Raw genomic sequence first — 25,216 nt, forward strand, 5'->3', positions numbered from 1 at the left:
GGGGGGGGGGGAGGGAACGGGACAGGAAGAATCCTGACTGTCTCTACTAGAAGGAGATGTGTGGGTGCAGGGGGAGGAAAGGAGGAAGACACAGGAGCACCGCTCATATGGAGGACGCCAAGCTCTGGGGTCTGTTTCAGACCACAGCCCCCCCCCCCAGTCTGTCACTGCCGGAGCTCTGACCTTCGGGGCCGGTATCTCCGCTGGCCCGTTGCTTTGCGTGTAGCCACAGCTGCAGTGAGGCCCACCAGGCAGCACAGGGATGTGGTGCTGAACTTGAGTGTGTCCAGCCAGCTGGGGGGGGCCATCTCTAAGTAGCGCTCCACCAGGTGCAGCCCCAGGACCAGAAACCACAGGAAGGAGGAGAAGGCATCAATCCTACGGAGCCTGCAGGGATTGGGAACAGAGCAGTGTGAGTCACCCCCAGGGTCTACCAACTCCCTCCCACCAGGCTACAGGCCTCAAGCCCCCTCTGCCGAGAACCCCATCGTCCACCCCCTCCTCCTGGGGAGACAGAAGGGGCCCAGAAGAGGAATGTCCCAGAGGGAACAACAAAGGCAGGAGAAGGACCTGTCTCCTTACTCCCTGACCCGCTGCCCCTTCCCACGGCACCACGGATCTTGTTCACCTGATCAATAAAGCATTCACGGGCGCCTCCTGTGTGTCAGACACAGGGCTAGGCACCAAGGACACATAGAGCTTTTGGGGTGCTCCCTGAGGAGCTGGGGTCTCAGCACCAGGCATTTCACCTCTTGGCCTGTTTAAGGAGGGGGCTGGACTAGACAGTCTCTGGGGCTTCTTCCAGCTCCCAACTGGTGACCCTACTGAAGGTCCTCCCCTTACAGACTGGACCGTTTGGTCCTCTGAGCTGTTTTCAGTTTTCCCCATCAGACTGGGAGCTCCTTGAGGGCAGGGACTGTCTCTTGCCTTTCTCTGTACTCTAGGACTTAGCACAGCGGCCCTCCCCACCCCCCAACTGTTGCACTTATGTGTATCTGATTCTGTGACCTCCTGATGTTCTCTTGGCAGAGATACCAGGGTTCTTTGCCATTCTCCAGCTCATGTTATAGATCTGGAAACTAAGGCAAATGGGGGAAGTGACTTGCCCAGGGTCACACAGCTACGAAGTGTGTGAGGCCAGATTTGAATTTGTCTTCTTGACTCCAGGCCAGGGACTCTAGCGGCTGCCACCCAGCGTCTCTGGCATACAGCAGGTAATAAATGCTTGTGGTCTATTTCAAGGCAGAGAAGGACTGAGGTGATAATGGCTGCATGGTATATATAGTCCATCATCAGTCTACCAGCTCATTTACATGGGACTGCTCCTAGAGCTTTAGAGGTGATAATGGAGACACTGTAAATCAAATCACTCTTTGGAGACTAGGGAAGATCACATAGGAAATTCTCAATATTTTCAGCGTTAGCCGCTCAAAGCGCTCTGGCCTTGGAGCCGCTGGAGGAGCCGCCTCGTCCTCCCCTCTCCCTCCACGAGGCCGCCAGCCTGGTCTTTTTTCTTCTCACACCAACAGGCCAGCTCCCACCTCCACGCCAGCTCCTGGGCCATCCCACAGCCTGAGATGCTCTCCTTCCTCCCTTCTGTTTCACTGCATCTCTCCTTCTCCTGAGACACAGCTCAAGCACCCTCCCTCCCAAACTACCTTGTGTCTAATTCACATGTTTTTCTATCGCTCTCAACTTCCCTCTCTGGCTTGAGAGGAGACAGTCTTTGCTGGGCTTCCCAATGAGAAGCAGCTCGCATTCTCCGAGAGTCAACTGGACGAGGCAGAGGTCCCTGCGATCTGAAGAGCTGCCCGGGGAGAGTCCCCAGAGAGCTGAGGACCTTGTCAGTTCTCTAGTTTAGGGGGCACCGCTCGCCACTGAGAATAACACTTTATCATTGTTCACTGTTTAGTGGTCTAGCAGTAACACTGAAGGTGATAATGCAGTAGATTCTAGGAATCCTGGAGAGCAAACCTGCCTCCCAGAGTCACTAGCTGTTTTGGGCACCGGGGCTTCCCTGCTCGTTTCCTCCCTAGCTGGGTTTGGGTGTCCTCTCTCCCCATGGATGCTGCGGGCCTTGGCGGCAGGCTACGCCACCTCTAGGAGTACATTTCTGGATTTTGAATATTCCTTCTCTTAAGTAAGTTTTGCGATTACTACTGCTCTGCTTTCTCCTCAAGTAAGCATTTCATGCTTAAGAAATGAATGGTATTCATTTCTAAGTCTGTGTCCCAAAGAGATCCTAAAAACGGGAAAAGGACCCACGTGTACAAAAAGATTTGTAGCAGCTCTTTTCTGATGGCAAAGAACTGGAAACTGAGGGCATGCCCATCAAGTGGGGAATGGCTGCACAAGCTGTGGTATACGAATGTAATGGGGTACTGCCGTGCTGTCAGAAGTGACGAGCAGGCGGACTTTGGAAAAACCTAGAGAGACTTGTATGAGCTGATGCTGAGTGGGGGGAGCACAGGGTGCAAGGACTGACTCTTCTCAGCAAAGCAAGGATCTGAGATAACTCCTCAGGACTCATAATGGAGGATGCTACCCTCCACATCAGAAATAGATCTGTGGAGTCTGAATGCACATCAAAGCAGACAATTTTCTTTCTCTTTTTATTTCTTCTTTCTCATGGTTCTTCCCATTGGTTCTAATTCTTCTTCACAACATGACTAATATGAAAATGTTTAATATAAATATATATGTAGAGCCTATATCAGATTGCATGCTGTCTTGAGGAGGGGGAGAAAATTCAGAATCTTATGGAATTGAATGCTGGAAACTTCTAAGTAATTAAAAAAAAAAAGAAGTAACAGTATTAAGAGTGTCCAAAATAAGAGCCAATGGTGTCACGGTGACTGATTTCCTGTAAATGGGAAGCACACCAGGGGGGGCTCAGAAGCTACACCACCAATTAGCAAGAGGATATCCCCCCTCACACACATCTCAGAGTTTGAGAGTTTAAGCTTCAACTCTGGGGCCATGGCCATTGCAGGGCCCTCTCTGCGGAAAAAACCTCAGACTTTCCAATGTGACAGCTGATTCTGGCAAGTGAGCCAGCCCAAAGAGAGAAAAGGGAGGTACAGGTGATTAGCTGAATATCATGCCCATGGGCTACACTATGTACAGCTACTATGATGAGTGTCAGAAGTGGGACATGAGTCAAGCCCTGGAATTGGGCAGGATGACCTCTCAGGTCTCTCCTAGCTCTAGGAGAGCTATGTTCCTATATTCTATGTTTCCTATGAGCCAGAGCAAACCACCTCCCTCCCCTCCCCCAGCCCCAGCCCGAGGCACCCACCTGATACGTCCAGCCAGCAGCATGGCCAGAAGGCAGGTGAGCAGGCCCAATGCCACCACTGCCATCTGGTGGCTCTGGCCCAAGTCCCAGGCCTCACAAAGCTTCTCCAGCACATGTTCAGGAAGCAGGTAGAGAAGCTGCTGCCAGCCCAGGGCCCCCGGGTCAGCAGTGGTGTTGGATGAGGCCGAGGTCCCAGGGGAAGAGACGTTTCCCCCTGCCAGCAGAGCAGGGGTCCAGGAGGCAGCTGGGGAGAAGGGATGGCCAGAGCCGTACAGGGCAGTGACTAGCAGGAAGCTACAGATCAGGAAGGCGAGGAAGCGAAGGAGGATGACCTGGGCCGGAGCAGTCACTGGTGAAGAACAGAGGCTCTAAGGAAGAGAAAAGGAAAAGAACTGCCTGAGGACTAAAGCCCCATGTCTGGGGGCCAGAGTCTAGGGCACAACTCCCAAAGAGCTCATTGGGGAGTCTGGGTCCAGAAGATGCAGAGGAGAGCAGGCAGGGCAGGAGAACCAGACAGCACCCAGGACTCCAAGTCTCTCCCAGAGGAGCCTGATTCACACAGCAAACCCCTTTTCTCTCTCTGGGGGCAGAGCCTACCAGCTTATGTTCTATAATTCTACCTGATCACACAACAGCTAGCAAATGGGGAAGAGGCGGGGAGAAGAGGGGTTCACAACAAAGACTTCACTCCTGCAAACTAAATCTGAATTGGAAGAGATTTTAGAGGCCAGACAGTCTAACCCCCTCATTTTACAGATGGGGAAACTGAGGCTCAGAAAAGGGAAGGGTCTTCCCTAAGGCCACAAGGATAGCTCAGTCCCAACTCCCGAGTCAGTACTCTGTCCCATTATACCTTCTTCCTCAGAAATGCCTTTTTGTAGTTCCAAACCCCACCCTCTGCCCTTCGGAACTTTGGCAATGGGATTTTCACTCATCTTTTATCTCAAATTCCTGAAATGTGCTCTCCTGAAGTCTAAGGGGTCTCTACTAGGGTAATGGCCATTCTCATTTCTTACTGAATCACCTACATGAGCTCACACCTCAGCTTTCCTACACAGAAAAAGGGAATGCATTGGGTACATGACAGCAGAGGTCTCAAACACTGGGCCCATACTCCAACAAGATTAAAATACAATGGCAAAGAGTTTAACAAAATGAAAATACAGTGGCTTTCTACAGGCAGCTAAACGGTGCAGTAGAATGCTGGGTCTGGGGTTGGGAAGATTTGAGTTCAAGTTTCTCACCTGGGATACTTCCAAGCTATCTGAAAAACTTGTTTGGACAAGTCACTTAACCTTTGTCTCAGTTTCCTCAACAGTAAAACAGGGAAAATAACCGCACCTATGTCACAGTGTTACTATGAGGACTACGTGAGATAATACTTGCAAAGTGCATACCACTGCCTGACACGTAGCAGTTGCCACATAAAGGCTTATTCCCTTCTCTTAGTCCATCCCCATGGGAACCCTTATGGATAGTTTAGTGGCCGATGTTTCTACGGAAGCTTGATGCCACTACATTATAGGAAGGGGGGCAGCCAAGGGACGCTATAGTGCACAGAGTGCTGGGCCTGGAGTCAGGAAGCCTCATCTTTCCGAGTTCAAATCCAGCCTCAGACACTTCTTAGCTGTGTGACCCTGGGTAAGTCACTTTGCCCTATTTGCCTCAGTTTCCTCATCCATAAAAGAACTGCAGAAGGAAATGGAAAAGCATCCAGTATCTTTGTCAAGAAAACCCCAAATGGGGTCACAGAGAATCAGACAGGACTGAAATGACTGAACAACATTACAGGTTACACAGGCTTTGGTGGGCTAGTGTGGAAACCTAAGCGCTATTACTAATATTGTTATGGAAAAATCCCTCTCCAATTTCAAATGACCACCTTATGAGTAAAGTGACGCCACAAGCACTTTCCCTGCTGTCAAGCCCCCAGAGCCCCTTCTCCTCTACCTGCACGTAGGTCTTGTCTGTCTCCCGCCGCTTGAACTGGTGGCTGAGAAGCAAGGCCCGCAACTGCCGGTTCTGGTGTTTGATGTAATATTCCACAGCCGCCTGGCAGGGCCGGCACAGCTTGTACATCTGCTCCAGATGGTGCCTGTAGACTTCAATTTCCTCATCATATTTACCCTGTTGAGAACAGAGGCTTTGGATTGGGGAGGGAAATATGGAGATGGCGCTCCAAACTCCATCTACTGGCAAGAAGGAGAGGAAGATGGAGGATGATGGAGGAAGGGACTGGGGAGAAGAAGGGGAGGGAAAGAGCTTAGGGGCACTCAGGCTGTTGTGTTTCATCCTAGACGTTGCCTCAGAAGGTAAAACTGCAAAATCTCAGACCTGGAAAGGGCCTGAGTCCAGTGGCAAGAACCCCCGCTCTGCTAGCAGAAGACCTGAGCTCAAAGCCTACTTGTGATGCTGACTTGCTTATGTGACTTTGGTCAATTCACCTGACCTCTCTTGGCCTTGGCTAAAAAATGAAGGGTTAGACGGATGTGATGGACTTTGATGACCTTTCCCAGTCAAAATCAATGATCCATCTAGTCCAAACCATACTTGAACATGCATCCTTTTGGATAATGTCCTTGCAAAATTGAAAGCAAAAAGCCATTAATTAGGAGTTGATTTTTTTCCCCTGAAAAAATAAATAAAACGGACAAGCCATTAGCTAATTTGATTTTTAAAAAGAAAACCAAATGACCAGTATCAAAAATGAAAATGGTGAATCACAACCAATAAAGAGGAAATGAAAACTATCATTAGAAGCTATTCTGTCCAATTATATGCCAATAAAACTGACAATTTAAATGAAGTGGATGAATATTTACAAAAATGTAAATTTACCCACATTGACAGAACAGGAAATACTTAAATAACCTGATCTTAGAAAAAGAAACTGAATGAGTCATAAATGAACTCCCAAAGAAAAACCCCAGGATCAGATGGATATATAAATGAATTCTACCAAACATTTAAAGAACAATTAATTCCAATACTACACAAAATTTAGGAAACTAAGGAGTCCTACGAAATTCCTTCTTCAACACAAAGATAGTCTTAATACCTAAACCAAATAGTTAAAACAGAGAAAAAAACTACAGACCAATTTCCTTAATTATTGATGCAAAAATGTTAAATGAAAGATTAACAAGGAGATTACAGCAATATATCTCAAAGATCATACACTGTGACCAGGCTGGATTTATACCAAAAATTCAGGGCTGGTTTAATATTAAGAGAGGAGCATAACTGACCATCTTAATAACAAAACCAACAAAAATCACACTATTCTTTCAATAGATACAGAAAAGGCTTTGACAAAACACGATATCCATTCCTGTTGAAAACACTACGGAGCATTAAATAAATGGGGCTTTTCGTCCTTGCCCTGGGAAGGTCTGCAGGGAGGAAAGGCCAGTGGCCCTGGTGGCAGCACATTGCATTAGAGGCCAGCACCGACTGGTGAGCTGCTGCTGACATCAAGTCAAAATCTGCCTTTCTGTAACATCCCCCCATTGTTCCTGACAACAAGGGGAAGTTCTTTCATGAGATGGCCCTTCAATTGCCTCAAGACATGCACATTCTCCATGCCCCCAATGACTTTCCACTGACCCGCATGGGCACAAGCTCGAGAATCCTTTAACAGTGATGATAACACATATAAAGGGTGTTAAGGCTGGCTGAGTGCTTTGCCAATGCTATCTCTCATCATTTCTCACAACAAGCTATAAAGCAGGGGCTATTATTTCCATTTCACAGGTGAGGGCATTGAGTCTGTGGAAGGTTAATAACCTGCTCGAGGTTACACAGTGATGTGAGTGTCTGAGGCAGGATCCCGACTCAGATCTTCGTGACCCCAGCACTCCATCTCCTGTATCATCTAGCTGACATCATGTCTCTGGACAAGTTCACAAGACATCCCTGGGCTTGCAGCTTCTCCAAAGAGGCTTGATTTTCTTCTCCCTGGCCCCCAGGCGGCTCAGAAGGTCAAAGTGCTGGTGTCATAAACAAACAGCTCAGTCTCAGAAGAAAGAATGAGGGTGGCTACAGCATTACAGAAGGGAGCCTCATGCCTGGAATATCTGTCCTACCTCAGAGGACACTGAGACACATGGAACCATTTTTGCTCATGCTCAGGGGAAGGACTAACAGTATCATCCAATCGCTTCCCCCTGACGCGGGTGGTTCCAGCCTCTGCTCAATGACCTCCCCCCACTGCAACCCCAGAGAAGGGTCCCCCCACTCCATTTCCATGGAAACAGGGAACTCGGCAGCCTTGCTAGAGCAGTCAGCATGAGCAAGATCTTATCCTTCCCTGGCAGGGGTGGCTCTCTGCCTCCCCCCTTTTCTTCATCACTCTCCCTGTCTCTCTTTCTCCTCCTCTCCCACCCCCTTCTCATCTCCCATCTCCCCCCGCCTGTGTCTTTCTCCCTCCTCTCTCCCTTTCCTCTCCTTCCCTCTCCATCTCCCAGCTGGCTCCTCTCCTTTCTTTCTCTTTCCCCAGCTCATGATGCTCCCTCTGGGTCGCCCTCTCTGGGCACCTGGCAGGGATCCCGGGGAGGCTCAGGCCATTCCATACACATACACTCTGCCAAGGCAGAGTGGGAAGAGCTGTGGGCCTCAGTTCTTCCTCCCTCCTTCCCCAGGCTCAGCAATCTCTCCTGCCACAGAGATGCCTGGGACAGCTTCGTCCTCCCTAGACGCCTCCCCTACGGTCAGCAAGAGGGCAGGTTGCTGTTAGGGCCACGCAGCCTAGGAATGCAGCTACCTGAAAGAAGGAAAGGGCATTTCAGGGCAGGTAAAGGGCCAGAGAGGCAGCTGTGGAGCATGAGCAGCTGGGACAAGCACCAGCTGTGGAAAACTCCGAGGTACAAACCAAGCAGGGAGACCTAGGTGAGGATCGGCTGGAGGAACCAGGAATATTTAGCCTTAAGTAAAAAAGACTCAGGGGCACAAGGAAGCTGCTGAGTATCAGAAGGAAGGGCCACCGTGTAGGAGGGATTCACCGAGGACCCTGGATTTAAAGCCGGAAGGACCTTGGACAACATCCATTGTCACTGTGGTCTCTGGTTCCTAGACAACCCCTTGGCGGCCCTCTGGGCTCCCTCTCCTGGCCATAAGGGGGCTCTCCCAGCAGGGGTAGGCGGGTCCTCCCAGAGCCATCCCTCAGTCAAGGGGACTGGGGACACAAAGACAAACGGGGATAGCCCCACCCCACTCCCTTCCCAGGGCAGCCCAGGCCTGGGAGGCCAAATGTCTGTGTCTCCTCTTTGTCGGCTCCCTCCTCCCCTTCCCAGGAAACAGAAGCTACATCCCCACTGGCCTGGGCAGGGAGCTGCGAGAACAACCCAGGCCCTGCTGGGGGGAGGAACCAGGGAAGCACAGCCCCTGAGCCCTCCCCAGCCATAGGGGCTCACTGGCCTTGGGGCCCAAAGCTCCTACTCCCACCTGCCCCCAGCCCTGAAACAAAAGCCACTTTGTGTCTGGGAGGCAGGAGGGCCTGGGGTGAGTGCCTGCTGTTACCATGGCAGCCCACTCCAGCAGCAGCCTGATGCTGGTACAAACCAGTCACCTGCAGGATGGGGGAAGGGAGGGCAGGCCTATGCAGAAATGGCACTCTCAGGAATGCTGGGCAGGCAAGGCAGGGGACAGCAGTACTCTGGCCTAGAAAGGCCCAAAGATGATAGATCTAAGGCCACAAGAGAACTCAGAGGCATCTACTCATTTTACAGATGGAGAAACTGAGGCACGCAGGTCCTGACTCCAAGGCCAGCATTTTCTCCACTGCTGTCAGAGTTCAGAGAGAGGAAAGGGAAAGGGAGAGGAGAAAGCATATATACAGGGCCTGCTGTGTACCAAGCTCTGAGCTAAGTACTTCTATGAGCATCTCCTCTGATCCTCAAAACAAACCTGGGAGGCAGGAGCTGTTATCCCCATTGAGGAAGGTTGAGGCAAGCAGGGGTTAAGTGATTTGCCCAGAGTCCCAGAAAGCATCCAAAGCTGGATTTGAACTCATCTTCCTGCCTCCAGGCCCAGCCACCAGCAGCCTCTGATGCCACTGTAATCTAACACGGGAGGCATATAGGCACCAGGGATGTGGAGAGAGGCAAGAGGGAGGAGACCAGGACCTGGGGATGAAGGGCTGCTGACCAGCTCACCTTGGCCAATTAACAAAATCTTAGGGATGGCTAGGTGGCGCAGTGAATAGAACACTGGCCCTGGAGTCAGGAGGACCTGAGTTCAAATCCGGCCTCAGAAACTTAACACAAAAAAACTAGCCATGTGACCTTGGACAAGTCACTTAACCCCAAATGCCCTAAAAAAACCATGAACAAACAGAAATCTTTTCCCAATGGCAAGAGTCAGTGGCTAGAGTAAAGCACCAGCCCAGACAGCCAGCGCCCCGCCCCCCGCCCTGCCCGGCCCCATCTCACCTCCTCCCTGGGGGCGAAGGACGCCAGCTGCTTGATCTTGGTGCTCTGATGGTTGTTACACTTCTTACACAGCAGGACCTGGCTGCTCACCCACTGCTGGGGCTGCGGGCCATCGCAGAAAGGGGCCACGTTGGTCACCACGTGGTTCAGGTGCTCCAGGTACTGGGCAGGGATGGGCTTGTTGTAGTCACCGTTCTGTGGGGGAGGGGAGAGAAGCCACTGTATCTCCCTCCTCCTGCCTCTGTCCTGTCCCCAAGAAGTCAGGACAATGACAGAACCTGGTAAGGACAAGAGCCCCAGAGGGAACCACAGGGGAAGAAAGGAGATGGCCCGGTGGGGAGCCTGCAGCAGCGACACAAGAACCAGGCCGTGAAGAAAGCGGGCCATTCTCTGAGACGGGGCTGAGGGGACACACTGGGGTCACAGGGAAACAGTAAGGGTTAAGGAGACGAAACAGAGGGTTGGGGTTGGGAACAACTGGGGGTCAGTGCACTCAAACGTTATGCACACTGAGCGCAGGGTGGGATGCAAGAAGAGGCAATAGGGCCTAGGGCCCCAAGTCATCTCAGCAAAGGGACAGGCCTTATCTGCCCAGCCCCAGCCATGTGCAAAGGTACAAGGCTCAGCACCCTTGAGAAGGGTAAAAGACAGGGATGCAGACGAACGTCGCCAAGGGCAAAGGACAAGACTGGCCAGGGAGTCACAGTAAATAAGAAGAGGGAAAGACAGAGGGACAGCGATGGAGACAAAGAGAAGGATGAAGACAGACAAACAAGACAGAGAGCTGGAGGCAGAGGCAGAGACGGAGAGGCAAACCGGGACAGGGGGACAAGGATACAGAGAGAGTATTTTCAGGGGCATGTCGGGGAGGAGAACCTAAGGTGTCCTGGGCGAGGCGGCACCTGAAATGAGCAATGAAAGGAGGGACTGCAGGAGGTACAAGTGCAACAGGTGTGGAGACAAATGACTCTAGGAAGGGACCAGGCTCTGGCAATGGCAGAGAGGGAGGCTGCAGCTAGAAGATGGCAGGGACCACGCTGAGCCTCTTATCTGAAAGGTGATGGGGAGCGCACAGAAGCGCCGTGGTCAGGCAGGGAGCCGGGCCAGGGCCTGAATCTGGCAGGGGGCAGCCGTGAGACTGCTGTGAAGGCAGTCAGCCACGTAGGCAGGAAAGGAAACAGATGGGAGCAGGGGGGGAGCCAGTTCTCTCCTTGCAGATTCCAAGGTAGCTGTTGCAGGAGGTACAGATGTGGGGGAGAGAGCAGGCGGGCAGCCACCCTCACTGGTCCAAGAGAACAGAGGCTGGGGGAGGGGGTGGCAAGAGACACCTTCCTCCCACAGGATCTGACTCCACTAAGAGACAGGTCGGAAGGGATAGCAAGCAACCACTCATCCAGCATTCATGAAATGCCTGCTGTGTGCAAGGTGCTGGGCTTGGTAAAAAACAAAAAGCAGCCCCTGTCCTCAGCGGGCTTATATGCTAATGGGAGAGAAAACCTAAGTCCATACACAATACACACAGGGTAAGCAGAGGCCTAACCCTCCCCCTTGGAGCTCTATGGCCAGATTCCCCTAGCCCGCTCTCCTGGGCCCCTGCTCTCCCAGCCCCCGCTCTCCGGCCCTACCTCCTGGAAGCCATTGTACTGTTCACAGTTGGGGCAATCCCAGCAGTTCCGGTTTCCGTAGGGCACCACGGTGTCCTGATTACAGAACCAGCAGTTGACAGTAGTGTGGGTTGGCTTTTTCCTAAACATAAAAAAGAGAGAGTATTGAGCGGGGAAGCAAGCTCAGTGCTCCCCACCTATAGAATGGGGGCACACCCAGGAGCCCAGGTCAAGGGGGGCAGGATTGGGGAGTGAGGAGCTGACCACCCGGACCTCTGTCAGAGGATGCTCTCCACAGGTGATATGCCACCTTCCTTGTCCAAACGTAAGAACAGTTCAGGGAGGAGTCAGAGGGAGAGCTTGAAAGTGAGTGGCCAGGGGACATCCCTGGGGGCACAGCCTTCGTGGAGTAGGAGGGGGGCCTCTCCAGCACCTCTCCCCAACAAGTAGCTCAGCTGCTTCCTGACCAACACGGTCTGGGGCCCAGGCTGCAGGCCCAGGAGGGCACCCAGGGAGCCTGGGCGAGCAAAGCAAAGGTCAGACTCACCCTCTTCTGATCCCTAAACTCTGCCAGATTCTCCTGAAGCCCGAGTCTGGGTGCTCAGACATGGTCACTGAATCCTGTATGAGACCCAGCCACCTCCCAGGCCACCTCCCCTGGCGAGTTCTCCTAACACTGTGGCTGCTTGATGCAAAAACAAATGAAATAAATACAAGAGTCCAGCCCAAGGCTTCTGGACAGCTGTCCTAACCTGACAGTAAGGCCTCCCACTGTTCCACTCCCCATTGGTCAGTCCCCTTGCCAGGCATGCATGTGTGACAGGTGGGTGACCACCAGATAATCCCAAACCCAGACACTGAAGGATCTGTGCTAGGGGGGGCACCAGCTGCTCAGCCTCAATGCCAGTGGGCCCAACTGGATGGACACATTCTCAGTTCTCGAAGCCTAAAAATAATATGATCGCTCTTTAAAACATCAATTTTGCACAAGGAATTCTGGGACCTCCAGTGGGAGCCAATGTCTACTCTCTCCCTCCTGTCCTCTGCTGTGAGGAGCAGCTCTGCTAGGTGCCCACCCAGGGTTAGGTCTGGTTTCTTGCCCCTAGATGGGTAGGAAGACAAATGCAATCTCCTGAGACAATGGGTGTCCTGGTCTCTGAACTACAACCAAGGAGGCCAAAGCCCATTTGCCTTCTGCCTCATCATCTGCTCCAAGGCTAAAGCTTGGAGGAAAAATGGCAGAGTCAGGCAGCATTGCCTTGGGGGCTGGGGAGGAACAAGCATTCTTATGTAGGGTCTCCTATGTGCCATCTGGTCCTCAGAACAACCCTGGAAGCTAGCTAGGTGTTATTAATGGATTATCCCTATTTCCAGATGAGTAAACTGAGGCAGGCAGAGGTGAAGTGACTTGCCTATGGTCATAAGGCCTGTCTGAGGCCACATCTGAACTCAGGTCTCCTTGACTCCACGCCCCGAGCTCTACCCACTGTTCCATCTTGCTGCCTATTTGGGAAAAAGAGGACAAGAGTGACGTACTTGGCCAGCTCTCAGAGGACCAGATTTAGAGATGGAAGAGATGCCCTTCAAGGAAACTGAGGCCCAGAGACACAGAATAACTTGGCCATACATCTTTGTAGCTGATGTATCTGAAGTAAGATCTGAACTCAGGAACACCTGACTCCACGTCCGGTTCTCCAGCTACTCTGCACAGTGCAGAACACATTTCAAGCATTCTAAATTGGGAGACATTGAGGCCAGCTGGGTGGTGCAGTGGAACAGAGTGCTGGGCCTGGAGTGGGAAAGACTCGGACACTCACTGGCTGTGTGACCCTGGGCAAGTCACTTAACGTTGGTTACCTCAGTTTTCTCATCCGTAAGATGGGCTGACGAAGGAAATGGCGAACCACTCCAGAATCTTTGCCAAGAAAACCCCAAATGGGGTCACACAAAGAATTGGACACACCTGAAAACGACTGAACAATAAACTGACTGACTGGTCCTCGTGGGTCAGGAGTCCCAGAATCAGGCAGAGAGGGGGTAATAGCTGGATTCTGCCAAAGACAACCCACACTCCCAAATATCAGCATCCTCTCCTACCGATTCCCCTTTCTACAAGTTTTTTTTTTTGGGGGGCGGGGGGGCAGACTCATATTTTACTTGGTGGAAGGAAACTCCCTTCCTGATGCAGATCAGCACCTGCTCTGAAAGCTTTAATCTTACAAAGCTTCCCGAAGTCTAGAAACTCTGGGTCAGAGATGGGAGTCAAAGCCAGGCCTTTCTTCCTCGAATTCCCCTGCACCTCAAGCCTTCAGCCCATTATCCAGTTCCACTCACTAAGCATTGTCTATAAAGCCCCAGTGGAACACTCCCTGCTCTCAGAGAGCTCCCCATCTGCTGGACAGAAACAACGGACACGTCCATAAGAGCTCAGTAAACGCCTACAAAGAGGGAAGGAATCACAGACCAGCAGGACAGCTCTGGAAGCTACAGGCAGAGTTCAAAGCAAGCCCCTAAGAGCACTATCATTTCACTGACCGTCTCTTTTGTCCTGTCCCACCACGTGGATGGAAACGATCGTTTTATTGGGTGTTTTAAGTTGGGAACAAAATGTTTAAAATATGGAAGAAGCGAAGACAAAACACTCTGGGGAGGGGAGAGAGAGCCAGGTTGGGTCTCCAGCAGGAGGCGGTGCCAGAGCTGGGCCTGGAGGGGCAGGGGCTCTGCTTTGTATCACCAGCACCCATCACAGAGCCCAGCAGCTAACAGGCACTTAAGCAGGTGCTGCTGTTATCCCCATTTTGCAGACGAGGAAATCCAGGCAGAGGTGAAGTGACTTGCCCAGGGCCACACAGTCAGTCTGAGGCCAAATCTGAACTCAGATCTTTCCACTGTGACATCCCCTAACAGCATCTCCCTCCCAGGGCTGTTCTGAGGATCCAGTGGCAACCTATTAAGCACTTAGCACATGTTCCCCCTTCTGGATGATCACTGGGGAGAGGGGACATAGTTGAGGACGCACTTTCTTCACTCAGGATCACCATTTCCTCTACCACTGTCTTCTGTGGGCAGGAGTCCTGAATCTTTAAGAAGATCATAAACTCCCTGAAGGCAGAGGCAAATCTTCAGCTTTCCCAAGGGTCTAGTGTTTCTCCCAAAGCTCCAAGTGCCTGGTCCAGTCTCCGGACACAACATGCCCTCAGCAGTCCACTACCTCCCATGACTCCTTCCTCCTCCCCATCCTACTGCACAGGCACCTCCATGTGCCCTGCCCCCAACACCTGCCAGCAAGAAAAAACAAATCTGGCTGGGCTCCACAGCCCACTCAGCATCAGAATGAAGGCTGGACAGAGAAATGCCATCTTGGGTCTGATCGATGGCCACAGAACTCAGGAACGAGGGGCGCCAAGAGGGAACGAGGAAAATACCCTCCAAGATTTTTACTGTAGAAGGCTAGGGATGTTCCTCCCCCTTCTCAAATTCGTCCCAACTTCAAGGCTGTATCATCTGGGGGATGAGTTCTGAGCCCGAAGCTCAGTCCTAAATCCCTGTGTCTGCCCCTACCTCCTCATCCCCTGGGCAATGCTCACTGGGGTCTGAGGTCTCACTCCCAAGCTGAGCTACAGTTTTATCAATGACTTGGATGGGGTCTAGATGTCTCACTCATCAAATCTGCCAACAGCACAGAGCTCATGGGCGACTGAATCAGGACCCAAAAGATCTTAACAGACTAGAATGTCGTCAAATTTATTTGATAAGATGCAACTAAGTAAGGAGTAATGTCAAGTCTTACACTTGGCTCAAAAAAAATCCACTCTACAAGAACAAGATGAGGGAATGGCAGCTCAAGCTTCTAGTGAGAACCCTAAGGTAAAGGAAATCCAGAGAGTGCTGATGCCCTTTGCCCTCTGTCTGGTCCATCCTCATCTGTGAGACTGTGTTCAGTTCTGGTCACCACATTTTTTTTTTCTTTTTGGAGGGAGGAAGGCAGGGCAACTGGGGTTAAGTGACTTGCCCAAGTTCACACAGCTAGTAAGTGTTAAATGTCTGAGGCCAGATCTGGGTCCTCCTGACTCCAGGGCTGGTGCTCTATTCACTGTGCCACCTAGCCACCCCTGGTCACCACATCTTAAGGAGGACAATGGGGACGTGTGAAGAACTGGTGGAAGAGAAGATAGTTAGCCTGGGGGAGACTGGGTGCAGGACAGACATGAGACAGCTCTCTCCAAGAGAAGGACTAGGCTTGCTCTGCTTGGTCTCAGAGAGAAGAACAAGAAACGCATGGGGGAGAAGTGGTCAAGAGGCAGATTCGGGTTTCCTGGTATGGAAGAACTCCCCAACAATTACTCAGCAGCATCCCAAAGTGGAAAGGGCTGCCTGGGGAGGGGGTGGGTTGTCCCTCACTTTGAGCACAGACTGGATGACCCCTTGTTAGGTAGGTCCAGGCTGGACTCGGTGACCATGAGGATCTCCTCTGACTCTGAGTCTGGGAATTCTGAATGACTGGCCCCAGGACACCCAAAGCCCAGGGCAGATCCCCACGTTTCACCCAGATAAGCTCAGACCCTCCACTCCCTGAAAGAACTGTGGACAACCCTCAGGGACTGCAGCCTGGTCTAAATTCTAACAAGCTGGAGTTTTCAGGAGTCAGGTGTGATCTGGGCCACAACACTCCTCTGCTCAAACCTCTTCTGTGGCTCCCACCTGTCTCCCAAGCAAAGTGGACTTTTTCATCCAACCTTATTACATCTTGTAATTGTTCTCCAAATACTCTAGGCAAAACCAAAAACTCTCTGACACCAAGCTCTTCCAAAACAAAATTCTACAACCTTGCATTCTCATATCACCATATTTTTGTTGATATGTCCTCCATCCTCATTTCTATTATCAATAAATTAAACAAATATTTATTAAGGACCTGGGATACAGAGAAAAACTGGTAACGACAACCAGTTCTTGTCCTCAAGAGGGAGACAAAATAAAACACACACACACACACACACACACACACGCAGTCATTTTTAATCTTGTCCCATTCTTTGTGACCCCATTTGGGGTTTTCTTGGCAAAGATACTGGAGTGGCCTACCATTTCCTTCTCTAGCTCATTTTACAGATAAGGAAACTGAAGCAAACAGGGTTTAGTGACTTGCCCAGGGTCACACAGCTAGTAAGAGTCTAGGCCGAATTTGAACTCGGGAAGATGAGTCTTCCTGACTCTAGCCCCAGAACTCTACTTCGAAGCCTAGCCAAATAAATAAAAGGGAGGTAATCTGGGTAGGAAAACATTAGCATCTGCAGGGTGGAAAGGAAACAAGAAAGGCTTCAAGTAGGAGCTAACATCTGAATTGAGCTCTAAAGGAGAACTAGGGATCCTAAAAAGCAGATAAGGAGGGAGGGCATTCCCAGAATGGGGCACAGCCAGTGCAAAGGCTTGGCATTCTTATGTTTTAAGGCCCAACTCAAAAACCACTGCCTCTAGGAAGCCTTCCTTGATCCCTGGGACTGGATACCAACTTGCTCCCTCAGATGTCAATGAAGCACCAGTTTGGTGCCTTTTTCCTACCTTGATGGGCAAATTCCTTGAGTTAATATTTGTAGATTTCACCAATCCCTAGAGCCCAAGGCCTTTACATGACTGGGGAAAGCCCACCTGCATATCATTAATAGAAAGGGGGGAGGGAAGCAGGGAGCACAAAAATGTGAAGGAACATTTCCCTTCCCTTCTAGGAGGAGCAGCTCAAACAAGAAGTATCTAATTATTAAACACCGACTGTATGCCAGATACGAGGGGGCAAAGGGAACAGGAGAGTATAAGAAAGTCCAGTCCGGACCTGGGAGAACGTACATTCTACTGGGATAATAAAAGAGCTTGCGGCATGGTTCAGAGGGCTGACTCTGGGGCCAACGCCACCTTCGATGCCTCCTGCCTGGGAGTCCCCACACGTGCAGCTAGCCAGTCGGGGAAGCAGAAAGATCTCAGGCAGGAGGTGGCTTCCATCTCTCCTGGGGCTCAATGTGATCTTCAGCAACAGACAAGAAAATCCAGCCACAAACGGGGAAGCTGAGGCCCAGCACAGATCTGTGTGCTGGTCCTCTGACTTCTGGGCAGCGCTGCTGGAGCTCAGGACCATGGAGAGAGAGGCACTGAGTCAAAGCCCTCATGTTTGCAGGGGAGGCCAGTGAGGCCAAAGGAGGAGAAAACGACTCTACCAAGGTCACAAAGGCTGGAAATTGCAGAGCCAAGATCTGAACCCAAAAGTCACATGTGTGCACATAGGCAAGCATGCATGCCCAGGCACATGCACACACACGGAGTCAGAGGTGGTTTAGTATGATAGAGATACAGACCTGTCCTTGCAGCCAGGAAGATGCAGCTTAAAGCACCCATCCCTAAGCTGGCTGTGACTCTTTGTGAGACCCAGCCAACTCTAGGATTAGAGACTGTAGAGAGCACCAAGGGTGGAGTCAGGAAGGCCCGAGTTCAAATCTGGCCTCAGACACCTAGGAGCTGAGTAACTCTGGCCACGTTGCCTAATCTCTGTGAACCTCAGTTTCCCCAACTGCAAAGTAAGGATCATAATAGGGAAAAGGGAAGGGCATGGGCACTTACATGGCACCCCCTGTGTGCCAGGCACCGTACCAAACGCTCTGTAACTGTCGATGGGAGGTGGATGTTGTTATCATCCCCCCGTTACAGCTGAGGAAGCTATAGCAAACAGAATGTATGTGACCTGTCTGGGTATCTGAGGCCAAATCTGAACTCCGGCCTTCACTCTGACAGCACCTGCCTCCCGGGGCTGGTGTGAGAGCACACAAGATCCCCCTAGTAAAGGGCTCTGCACACAGCAAGCACTTACTAAATGCGCATCCCCTCTCTCTGCAAGGATGGAGGCATCGCAGGGGCCGCCTTTTTCCTGTTACAAAGCACCTGGTAAAGAAGCTTGTTTCACTTAAAAAAGAAGGTGGGAGGAAGGCCCGTCTCATTCCTCCTTCTGAAGAAGAGCTCATGCTCCCTAAACTGTCTAAAGACCCCCACAACACTCACTTTCCCTCCAATACGGTGACAGCAAAGTGCTTAACAGCCAGCCCTCACCTGATGCTGGGACCTTCTAAGGGCATACCCGAGAGGAGGGCTGACTTCCCACCTGACACCCACATGCCTGCCCTGCTGGGCTCCTCTAGTCTATCACCCAGCCAGGTGGCACAGCGGCCGCAGGGCACGAAGACCTGAGGTCTGATCTGTAAAACAGGAATACTGACAGCACCACCTCCCAGGGCTACTGTGAGGATCGAATGAGCTGAATCTGGAAAGCACTCAGCCTCTCACCCCCAGGGTGGCCCTTTGCCGTTTTCTCCGACTTTTCATCCACAGTCCCTGCCAAAGAACCCCTGGGCACTGCCACCTTCTAAAAGAACAGCACGAACCCCATGCCAGAAGTTCCCGCTTCCATGCAACACCCTCATGTCCATTCTTTGGAGACCCAGCTGCTGATGTTCACCGATCTTTTAACAATTTTACACTAAAAAGGCTACTTTAAAAATAACCTCCCTGGGTGGCTAGGTGGCTCAGTGAATAGAGCCTGGGCCCTGGAGTCAGGGAGACCTGAGTTCAAATCCGGCTTCAGACATTTAACACTTACTAGCCATATGACCTTGGGCAAGTCACTTAACACCAACTGCCTTGCTTTCTCCCTCCAAAAAGAAACAAAACAAAAAAACCTCCCCACTTCAATGCTCCAAAAGACCATTGTCCACAAAGCTCCTACCTCTTCTTGCTGTAACAACAGCTCTGTGAGGCAGAGGAAGAACCGTCACCAAGCCTCATGGCCCAGGAATCGGGGAGGAGAGACCTCGGCAGTGAAGCCCTGACCTGGGCCAGCTAGAACAGATCTCAGGGCCAGGTATAAATCTGAGAGGGATGGAAAGGCAGCCAGCAGGATCCCATTTGGAATAGCAAAGGTCCCACTGCCCCAACTCCGCTCCTGGGTCCCCTCCCCAATTTACAAGGCCACCATCACAGGTCATCAGAGCCTGAAGAGAGCACCAGGCAAGGCCTTAGGCCGGACATGGAATCGGACGACCATGGGCCAAACTCCAAATCAGGCACTTCCAGGCTATTTTCTTTCTTTTTCTTTTTGGAGGGGGGAAGACAGGGCAATTGGGGTTAAGTGACTTGCCCAAGGTCACACAGGAGTGTTAAGTGTCTGAGGCCACATTTGAACCCAGGTCCTCCTGACTCCAGGGCTGGTGCTCTCTCCATTGCACCACCTAGCAGCCAGCAGGCTATTTTCTAAATGTGGCAGAACCCAAACACCAACCTCAGAGCCTGAGAGAAGATTACATTTTATGCAAGTCCACAAAGATTTATGAAACATCTTTAGTGTGTGATGCCGGGCAGACTACTTAACTTCAGGGCCTCACCCGAGCCTCCCGCCACGACCCTGAGAGGCAGGTCTCACAGAAGCCGGGGGCACCTTCCTTTGGTTGCTGGGCCAGTGAACACCCCACCAGCCTGTCCCGTCTCTACTCTGCAGGTGCCGGGGGCTCCCTCTGACCTCTACTGGCAATCAATGTGAAGTCCTTGAGGCACCCTCCCTGCCTTCAGGAGGCCTCCACCCCTGAAAGGACACCCGGCTTGGGCCACAGCTCCCACAAGACACCTCCCCTTCCTTCTGAGCTCTCTCTGGCTGCCCAGGCCCAGCCCCTTGTCTGCACCTCCCAGCTGCCTTCAGGAATCAGCTAAGAGCTCACCTCTCCTGATGGCCCTCAGTGCCCCCCCCCCCCCCCCCCAGTTTATCCTGTGTGTACTTGGTTGGCCCAAGGTCATCTGCATGCTATCTCTCCCATCAGACTAGAGGCTCCCCCAAAGCAGGGGCAGTCTTCGGCCTTTCTCTGCAATGCCCAGAACTTAGCACAGAGCCTGGCATACAGCAGGTGCTTAATCATCACTGGCTGACTGACCATCTTGCAGTCCAGACAATGAGGAGGGGACGGAGTGAGAGCTGGAAGGGACCTTCGATGCCATCTAATGTAAACCCCTTGTTCTATGGATGGGGAAACTGAGGCTCATCAAGGTTAAGTGACTTGCCCAGGGTCCTACAGTTAGGAAGGACCGGAGGCAGAATTTGAACCCAGGTCTTTCTCCCTCCAAGGCCTGACCCTCCCTTTACCCTGGGCCCCCTCCTGGCCTCCACCCCTTTATAAAAGGGCAGGATAGTGATGGCCTCCATACTTCCATGGAGTCACAATTCCGGAGCCTTCAAGGCCATGGAGGGGGGATTGCCTGGCACGAGGCCTCCTTTCCTTCATTTATTTCTAGGGTTTCCTCCCCTATCTCCAGAGGAGGGACTGGAGCCCTCAGAGAAAACCTGGGGCATGGCTGACGGAGAGCTCACACATCAGGGAGGGGGCGGCCCCAGTGAATCCTCCTAGGGGGGGGGGGGGAGGAGGCTTACACTCAGGTTCCCAGGATGAATCACACCTGGTCTATGAATGAGGATGATCATGATGGGAAGCCCTCATTCCCGCCTCCACAGTCCCAGGAGGCAGCTGTTGCAGGGGGCACAGTGAAGCAGAAAGCACAGGTAGTCCACCTACAGTTTATGCACAGAACAGCAAAGGCTGACCTGGTCCGGCTCTCCCGTGCTGAGGAGGATGCACACACACCGGGGTTTGTACCGTACAAGACGGTGCACACGAGGAAGCGGGAGGCATCGGGCACATCCCGTTTTTCATCTGGAAATGGGGAGTGAAGAGGCAAGGCTCCCAGTGCCTCCAGAGCCAGATTAAACCGTAACTGGGAAATACTTCACAGAAATGCAATCCGACACTATCAACATGCCCCCGAGGGGTCCTTTCCTAAGGTCTGTGGGCCCCCTTTCTGTCTGAACTGGACCCCAACCTCCTTTTACCCTTGAGGAAGGGTCAGGGCATTAGTGCATTAGTGTCCAGCCACTCCATTCCTCTGCCCCCTCCCCAAGGGAGGGAATCCTTGTTTTCAACTATACCCGGATTACATAATCCTATCAGAGGGAATCTGTCCATCATTCAATCAATAAGCATTGATTAAGTGCCTCTGTCCCCAGCAGTCTGCTAAGCGCTCAGGATAAACTCGAGGCAGTGATAGACAGCAGGCACTGGAGCAGCTTCCTGTTCAGCTCAGCCTGGAAGGAAGCCAAGGAGGCAGAGACGGGAAGGAAGGGAGGGCATCCTAGGCAGGGGCACGGTGAGAGGAAACGCCTGGAGGTAGGAGATGGGGAGTCTTGCTGGAGGAACAGGCAGCAGGCGGCTGCTATGGGGGTCTGACGCGTGTAAGAGGAAGGGAAAGGGGAGGCCCCAAGACCGCCCACGGGTCACTTCTTACCAAACTAGAACTCGGCTTCCAAAGGCCCGGTAACGGTCCAAGAGGGAGGGGCGGGGCCCTGAGGCTAAAGCTTCAGCTAGGGAGCCTCGGTTTCCCCATCCCTTCCTCTGGAGTCCACCGACAACTAGGCGGTGCAGTGGAGGAAGCACCGGATCTGGCCTCTGGAAGCCCCGAGTTCAAATCTGACCTCGGAGACTTACTAGCCGTGTGACCCTGGGCAAGTCACTTCGCCCGGTCTGCCTCAGTTTCCCCATCTGTAAAATGAGCTGGAGAAGCGAATGGCAAACCACTCCGCGCCCTCCCCCCCCCCCCCCGGGTCTGGAGGCACGACCCTGCCCCTGCCCCTCCCCCTCCCGGGCTATGGGGAAGGGGGCGAGAGGTTTGGTCAACTCTGAAACGGACGGGAACTGCGGCGGGTCCCGAAGGCCCGGCCCCCGCGCGGCCCTGGGCGTCTCTGGAGGGGGGGGGGCGTGCGCGCGGACACGCAGGGCACTCACCTGCGCGCGATTCTGTAGAGCAGCACACCGGCGGCGGCGCACACGGTGACCCCGAGGCCGCCTGCCAGGCCGCCCGTGGGGCAGCCGGCCAGCAGCGCGCTCACGGCCTCCATGGCTGCTCCTCCCGCCGCGGCCCGCTGCCAGAACGGACCGGGCGGCGCGGCGCAACCGGGCCGGCCCGGGCAGACAAAGCGGCGTGGCCCGAGCGCGGAGGGGCGGCGGGCCGACGCCAGAAGCCGCTCGCTCGCCCGCCCGCTCCAAGAACGTGCCGGCGCCGCGCGCGCCTCCCGCCGTGACCTTCTCCGCCTCGCTTTGGAAGCGGCGCTAGGCCGCCCCCCCGACGCGGGCGCGCTCCCGACGCGCAGCCAATCAGGGCGGTGTCAGGACGAGGGGGCGGGCCGAGCGGGGCCGGGCCGCTACTGGCCGGCGCAGGGCCCGCCCCTCCGCCCTCCCGGCGTCGGCCCCGGGCCCTGGCAGGGCCCTGTGTGCAGGCTGCGGCACGCACGCGCCCAGTGAGGCCGGCCCTGCCCCCGCAGTCTGTACGACGTGGGCTCCTGCCTCCTCGCCAGCCCGGTGTGGTGAAAGGAGGGAGGCCGCGGTACGGAGGGGCCAGGACGTGCCCCCGGGGTTTCCCCGTCCGCCCGAGGCCGGCTCTTTATTGGTGCACTGGGCTCTGCCCCCGCCTCGTCCCGCCCCCGGGCCGGGGACTTCCATCCCGGCTGCCCGGCCCTCCCCAGGCGCGCGCGCGGGGTTGGGGGGGGTCCTATGCCAGGTGCAGCGTGGAGGAACCACGGCTGGGCTCCCTGCCCACTCGCAATTTTAGTACAACGGTGGATCCTCCAGGGAAAGAAATGATGCCCGGAGGTGTGCTCCCACGAGCATTTCACCAAAAGCTTAAACCGCTTCCCACGGCGATGCCCAAGCCCTGGGTATGCGCCCACCACCCCAGGGTGGGTGGGGCCCATAATGCACCTGGATAGAAATAAGCCACTTTGGGGGTGCGCTGGTGCTGTCCCCTCCCTTCCCCAGGCCCCCCCAGACACAAGGACAGGAGCCAGCATAGAGGTGTGACTGTTTATTGTTCATTGTCCAGGATGGTTCTCCACCTTCAGTCACAGTGTAAAGCACTTTTACAGCAGTTTTTGAAAACGCTAACTGACCAACCCAGGAGAAAAAGTACTTTTTAATGCAATCTGATGAAAACACCCTCTCTCCAGATCCTCTGCAAATCACTGTGAAATTACAACTCTAAATAGCTCAAGCATGGCAATCACTAACATCAACCGCGTTGAAAGCCACCATAGTACAAAACATTAAAATCCTTGTTACAAGTATAAAGAGTAGGCTTAAATTTGACATGACTGACTGCTCCTAGTTCAGATGAAGTCGAGTTATTACGCTGAAACAGAACATGTGCAAGAAGTGTGCCCTTTTCTGACACTCTCATCACTAGCACTCACTTTTTCTTCCATTTTCCAAGATATCTTAAGCAACTTCTAGGACATAAATGTCTCAGTGGAAAGAAATGCCCTTGTCCTATAGAGTTGCTAGTAGAGATCTAAGCAAATGGTTAGGAAACCAGACTTCCTATGAAATATACATTCAAGGCCAACCTCAAGAGGCTGTCGTCATGTGGTTTTAGTCCAAGCTCACTTATAAAATTGTTTTTGGCAGGTCTGTAGGGTGAGGTGTGCCCATGGGTTGGAGGGGCAGACGCATGCTTTTCATGAATTGAGGATGTGGCTACAAGGCCATAAAAATAATTTCACAATCTAACTGTTTCTTTCTAGACAGCTGAACATTTCTGCTGATCTCAGCAGTCTGAAAGCCTGGGTTATAAGCAGCATGAAAAAATAATGAAACATAACTGAGAGGAAAAAACAAGACCCCATCTGTTCTGGTCCACATGCTCCTCAACACTGATGTTTGACTGACACCAGCAGGGTGAAATCTGGGCAGATTACAAATCAGTTCTCCTCCTGGAGCACATTTTTACTAAAATAAGTTAATGCCTGACATGACAGTACAATAAACATAAAAGGAGGACACAAACAAAATTTATACTTAAATTAAATAGCATGATTTAATTTAGTAGCTGCTTAATTCTGAATTCTTAAGTTAAAAAAAATTGTAATTAACTATTAATGTTAATGAATTCAAACCTTCCAGAAAGCATGAATCCAAAAGGAAAAGTCCAGCAGGTGAAAAGAGCCAGAGATGTTTCAACCAGTCCTACATCAGTCTCTTAAACACCCTCAACATCAATGGAGAAACCGCCCCGCAGTTTTTCATTTTTCCTATCCTAAAGTCCATTTCCTGGCCCATCACTTGGTATGATCTTCCAGTAAGTACACAATGAGCTCATAGGTGGACAAGACGATAGCAGTATTTGGGATCTGCCGGATGAGCTGGGCAAAGAGTCCTCTGTAGAAAGCCAGATAACCTTCTTCTCGTGCTATCAGGCGGGCAGTCTGAATGAAAGCCTTATACTTGGTGCCCTCTTCTCGAAGACGAGTTCTTATCACTTCTACAAGGAGAAATACATATTTAGTGGTGCAGATGAAAACTGTCCATATAATAAAATGCAACATGATCAGAGAGGTTACAGTCAGGGAGACAGAAGGTAACCATCCTTCTCCCCTCTCTGGAGCTTGTATACACTTCTTTGTTTACATGCTGTACCCCCAATCAGTATAGGAAAGCTCCTTGAGGGAAAGGATTCCTTTTGGGTTGTTGCTTTATTGATTCCTCCAATGTTGATCACAGTACATGGCACATAGGACTTACTTAACTGCTTGGTGATGTAAGGCCCAGAAGCCAAGATTCCTACCTACTCTAAGCTTCTACTATCGACATCACATTGTCATTGCCTGTGAAAATTCACTCCACTCTACATCTGCTGCCCAGATGGGTTTTCACCTCTCATCTTAACCACCAACTGCCAATGAAGCCTGGATACCACCTCCCATCTCCTCGTCTCCATCCCCTCTGGAAGACTCAGTACCAAATTCCTCCCAATGCCTTCCT

General features: G+C 52.3%; 2 protein-coding genes across 4 annotated transcripts in view; both read right to left on the reverse strand.

Moving 5' to 3' along the window:
* The window catches only part of TMEM201 (transmembrane protein 201), a 59,731-nt gene extending 37,307 nt beyond the window's left edge, over positions 1-22,424 (reverse strand). The window contains exons 1-6 of one of the 3 annotated variants that reach the window (XM_069078401.1): positions 22,190-22,424; positions 11,352-11,472; positions 9,727-9,921; positions 5,249-5,425; positions 3,299-3,666; positions 184-387 (exon numbers count right to left, since the gene is read on the reverse strand). In XM_069078401.1, coding sequence (XP_068934502.1) covers positions 184-387; positions 3,299-3,666; positions 5,249-5,425; positions 9,727-9,921; positions 11,352-11,472; positions 22,190-22,302 — 1,178 coding nt within the window. In that variant the 5' untranslated portion in view covers positions 22,303-22,424. Of the gene's footprint in view, positions 1-6; positions 388-3,298; positions 3,667-5,248; positions 5,426-9,726; positions 9,922-11,351; positions 11,473-11,877; positions 12,026-22,189 lie in introns of those variants that run through there. The other 2 variants (XM_069078402.1, XM_069078403.1) reach the window with 2 other exon arrangements.
* Positions 22,425-23,251: 827 nt separating this feature from the next.
* Positions 23,252-25,216, reverse strand: part of SLC25A33 (solute carrier family 25 member 33) — a 30,430-nt gene continuing 28,465 nt past the window's right edge. The window contains exon 7 of the mRNA XM_069079508.1: positions 23,252-24,716. Coding sequence (XP_068935609.1) covers positions 24,514-24,716 — 203 coding nt within the window. The 3' untranslated portion in view covers positions 23,252-24,513. The remainder of the gene's footprint in view (positions 24,717-25,216) is intronic.

The sequence above is a fragment of the Petaurus breviceps genome, unplaced genomic scaffold, assembly GCF_028583685.1.
Source record: "Petaurus breviceps papuanus isolate PSGF00001 unplaced genomic scaffold, PetGlider_PUasm1.0 91041, whole genome shotgun sequence".
Lineage (NCBI taxonomy): Eukaryota > Metazoa > Chordata > Mammalia > Diprotodontia > Petauridae > Petaurus > Petaurus breviceps.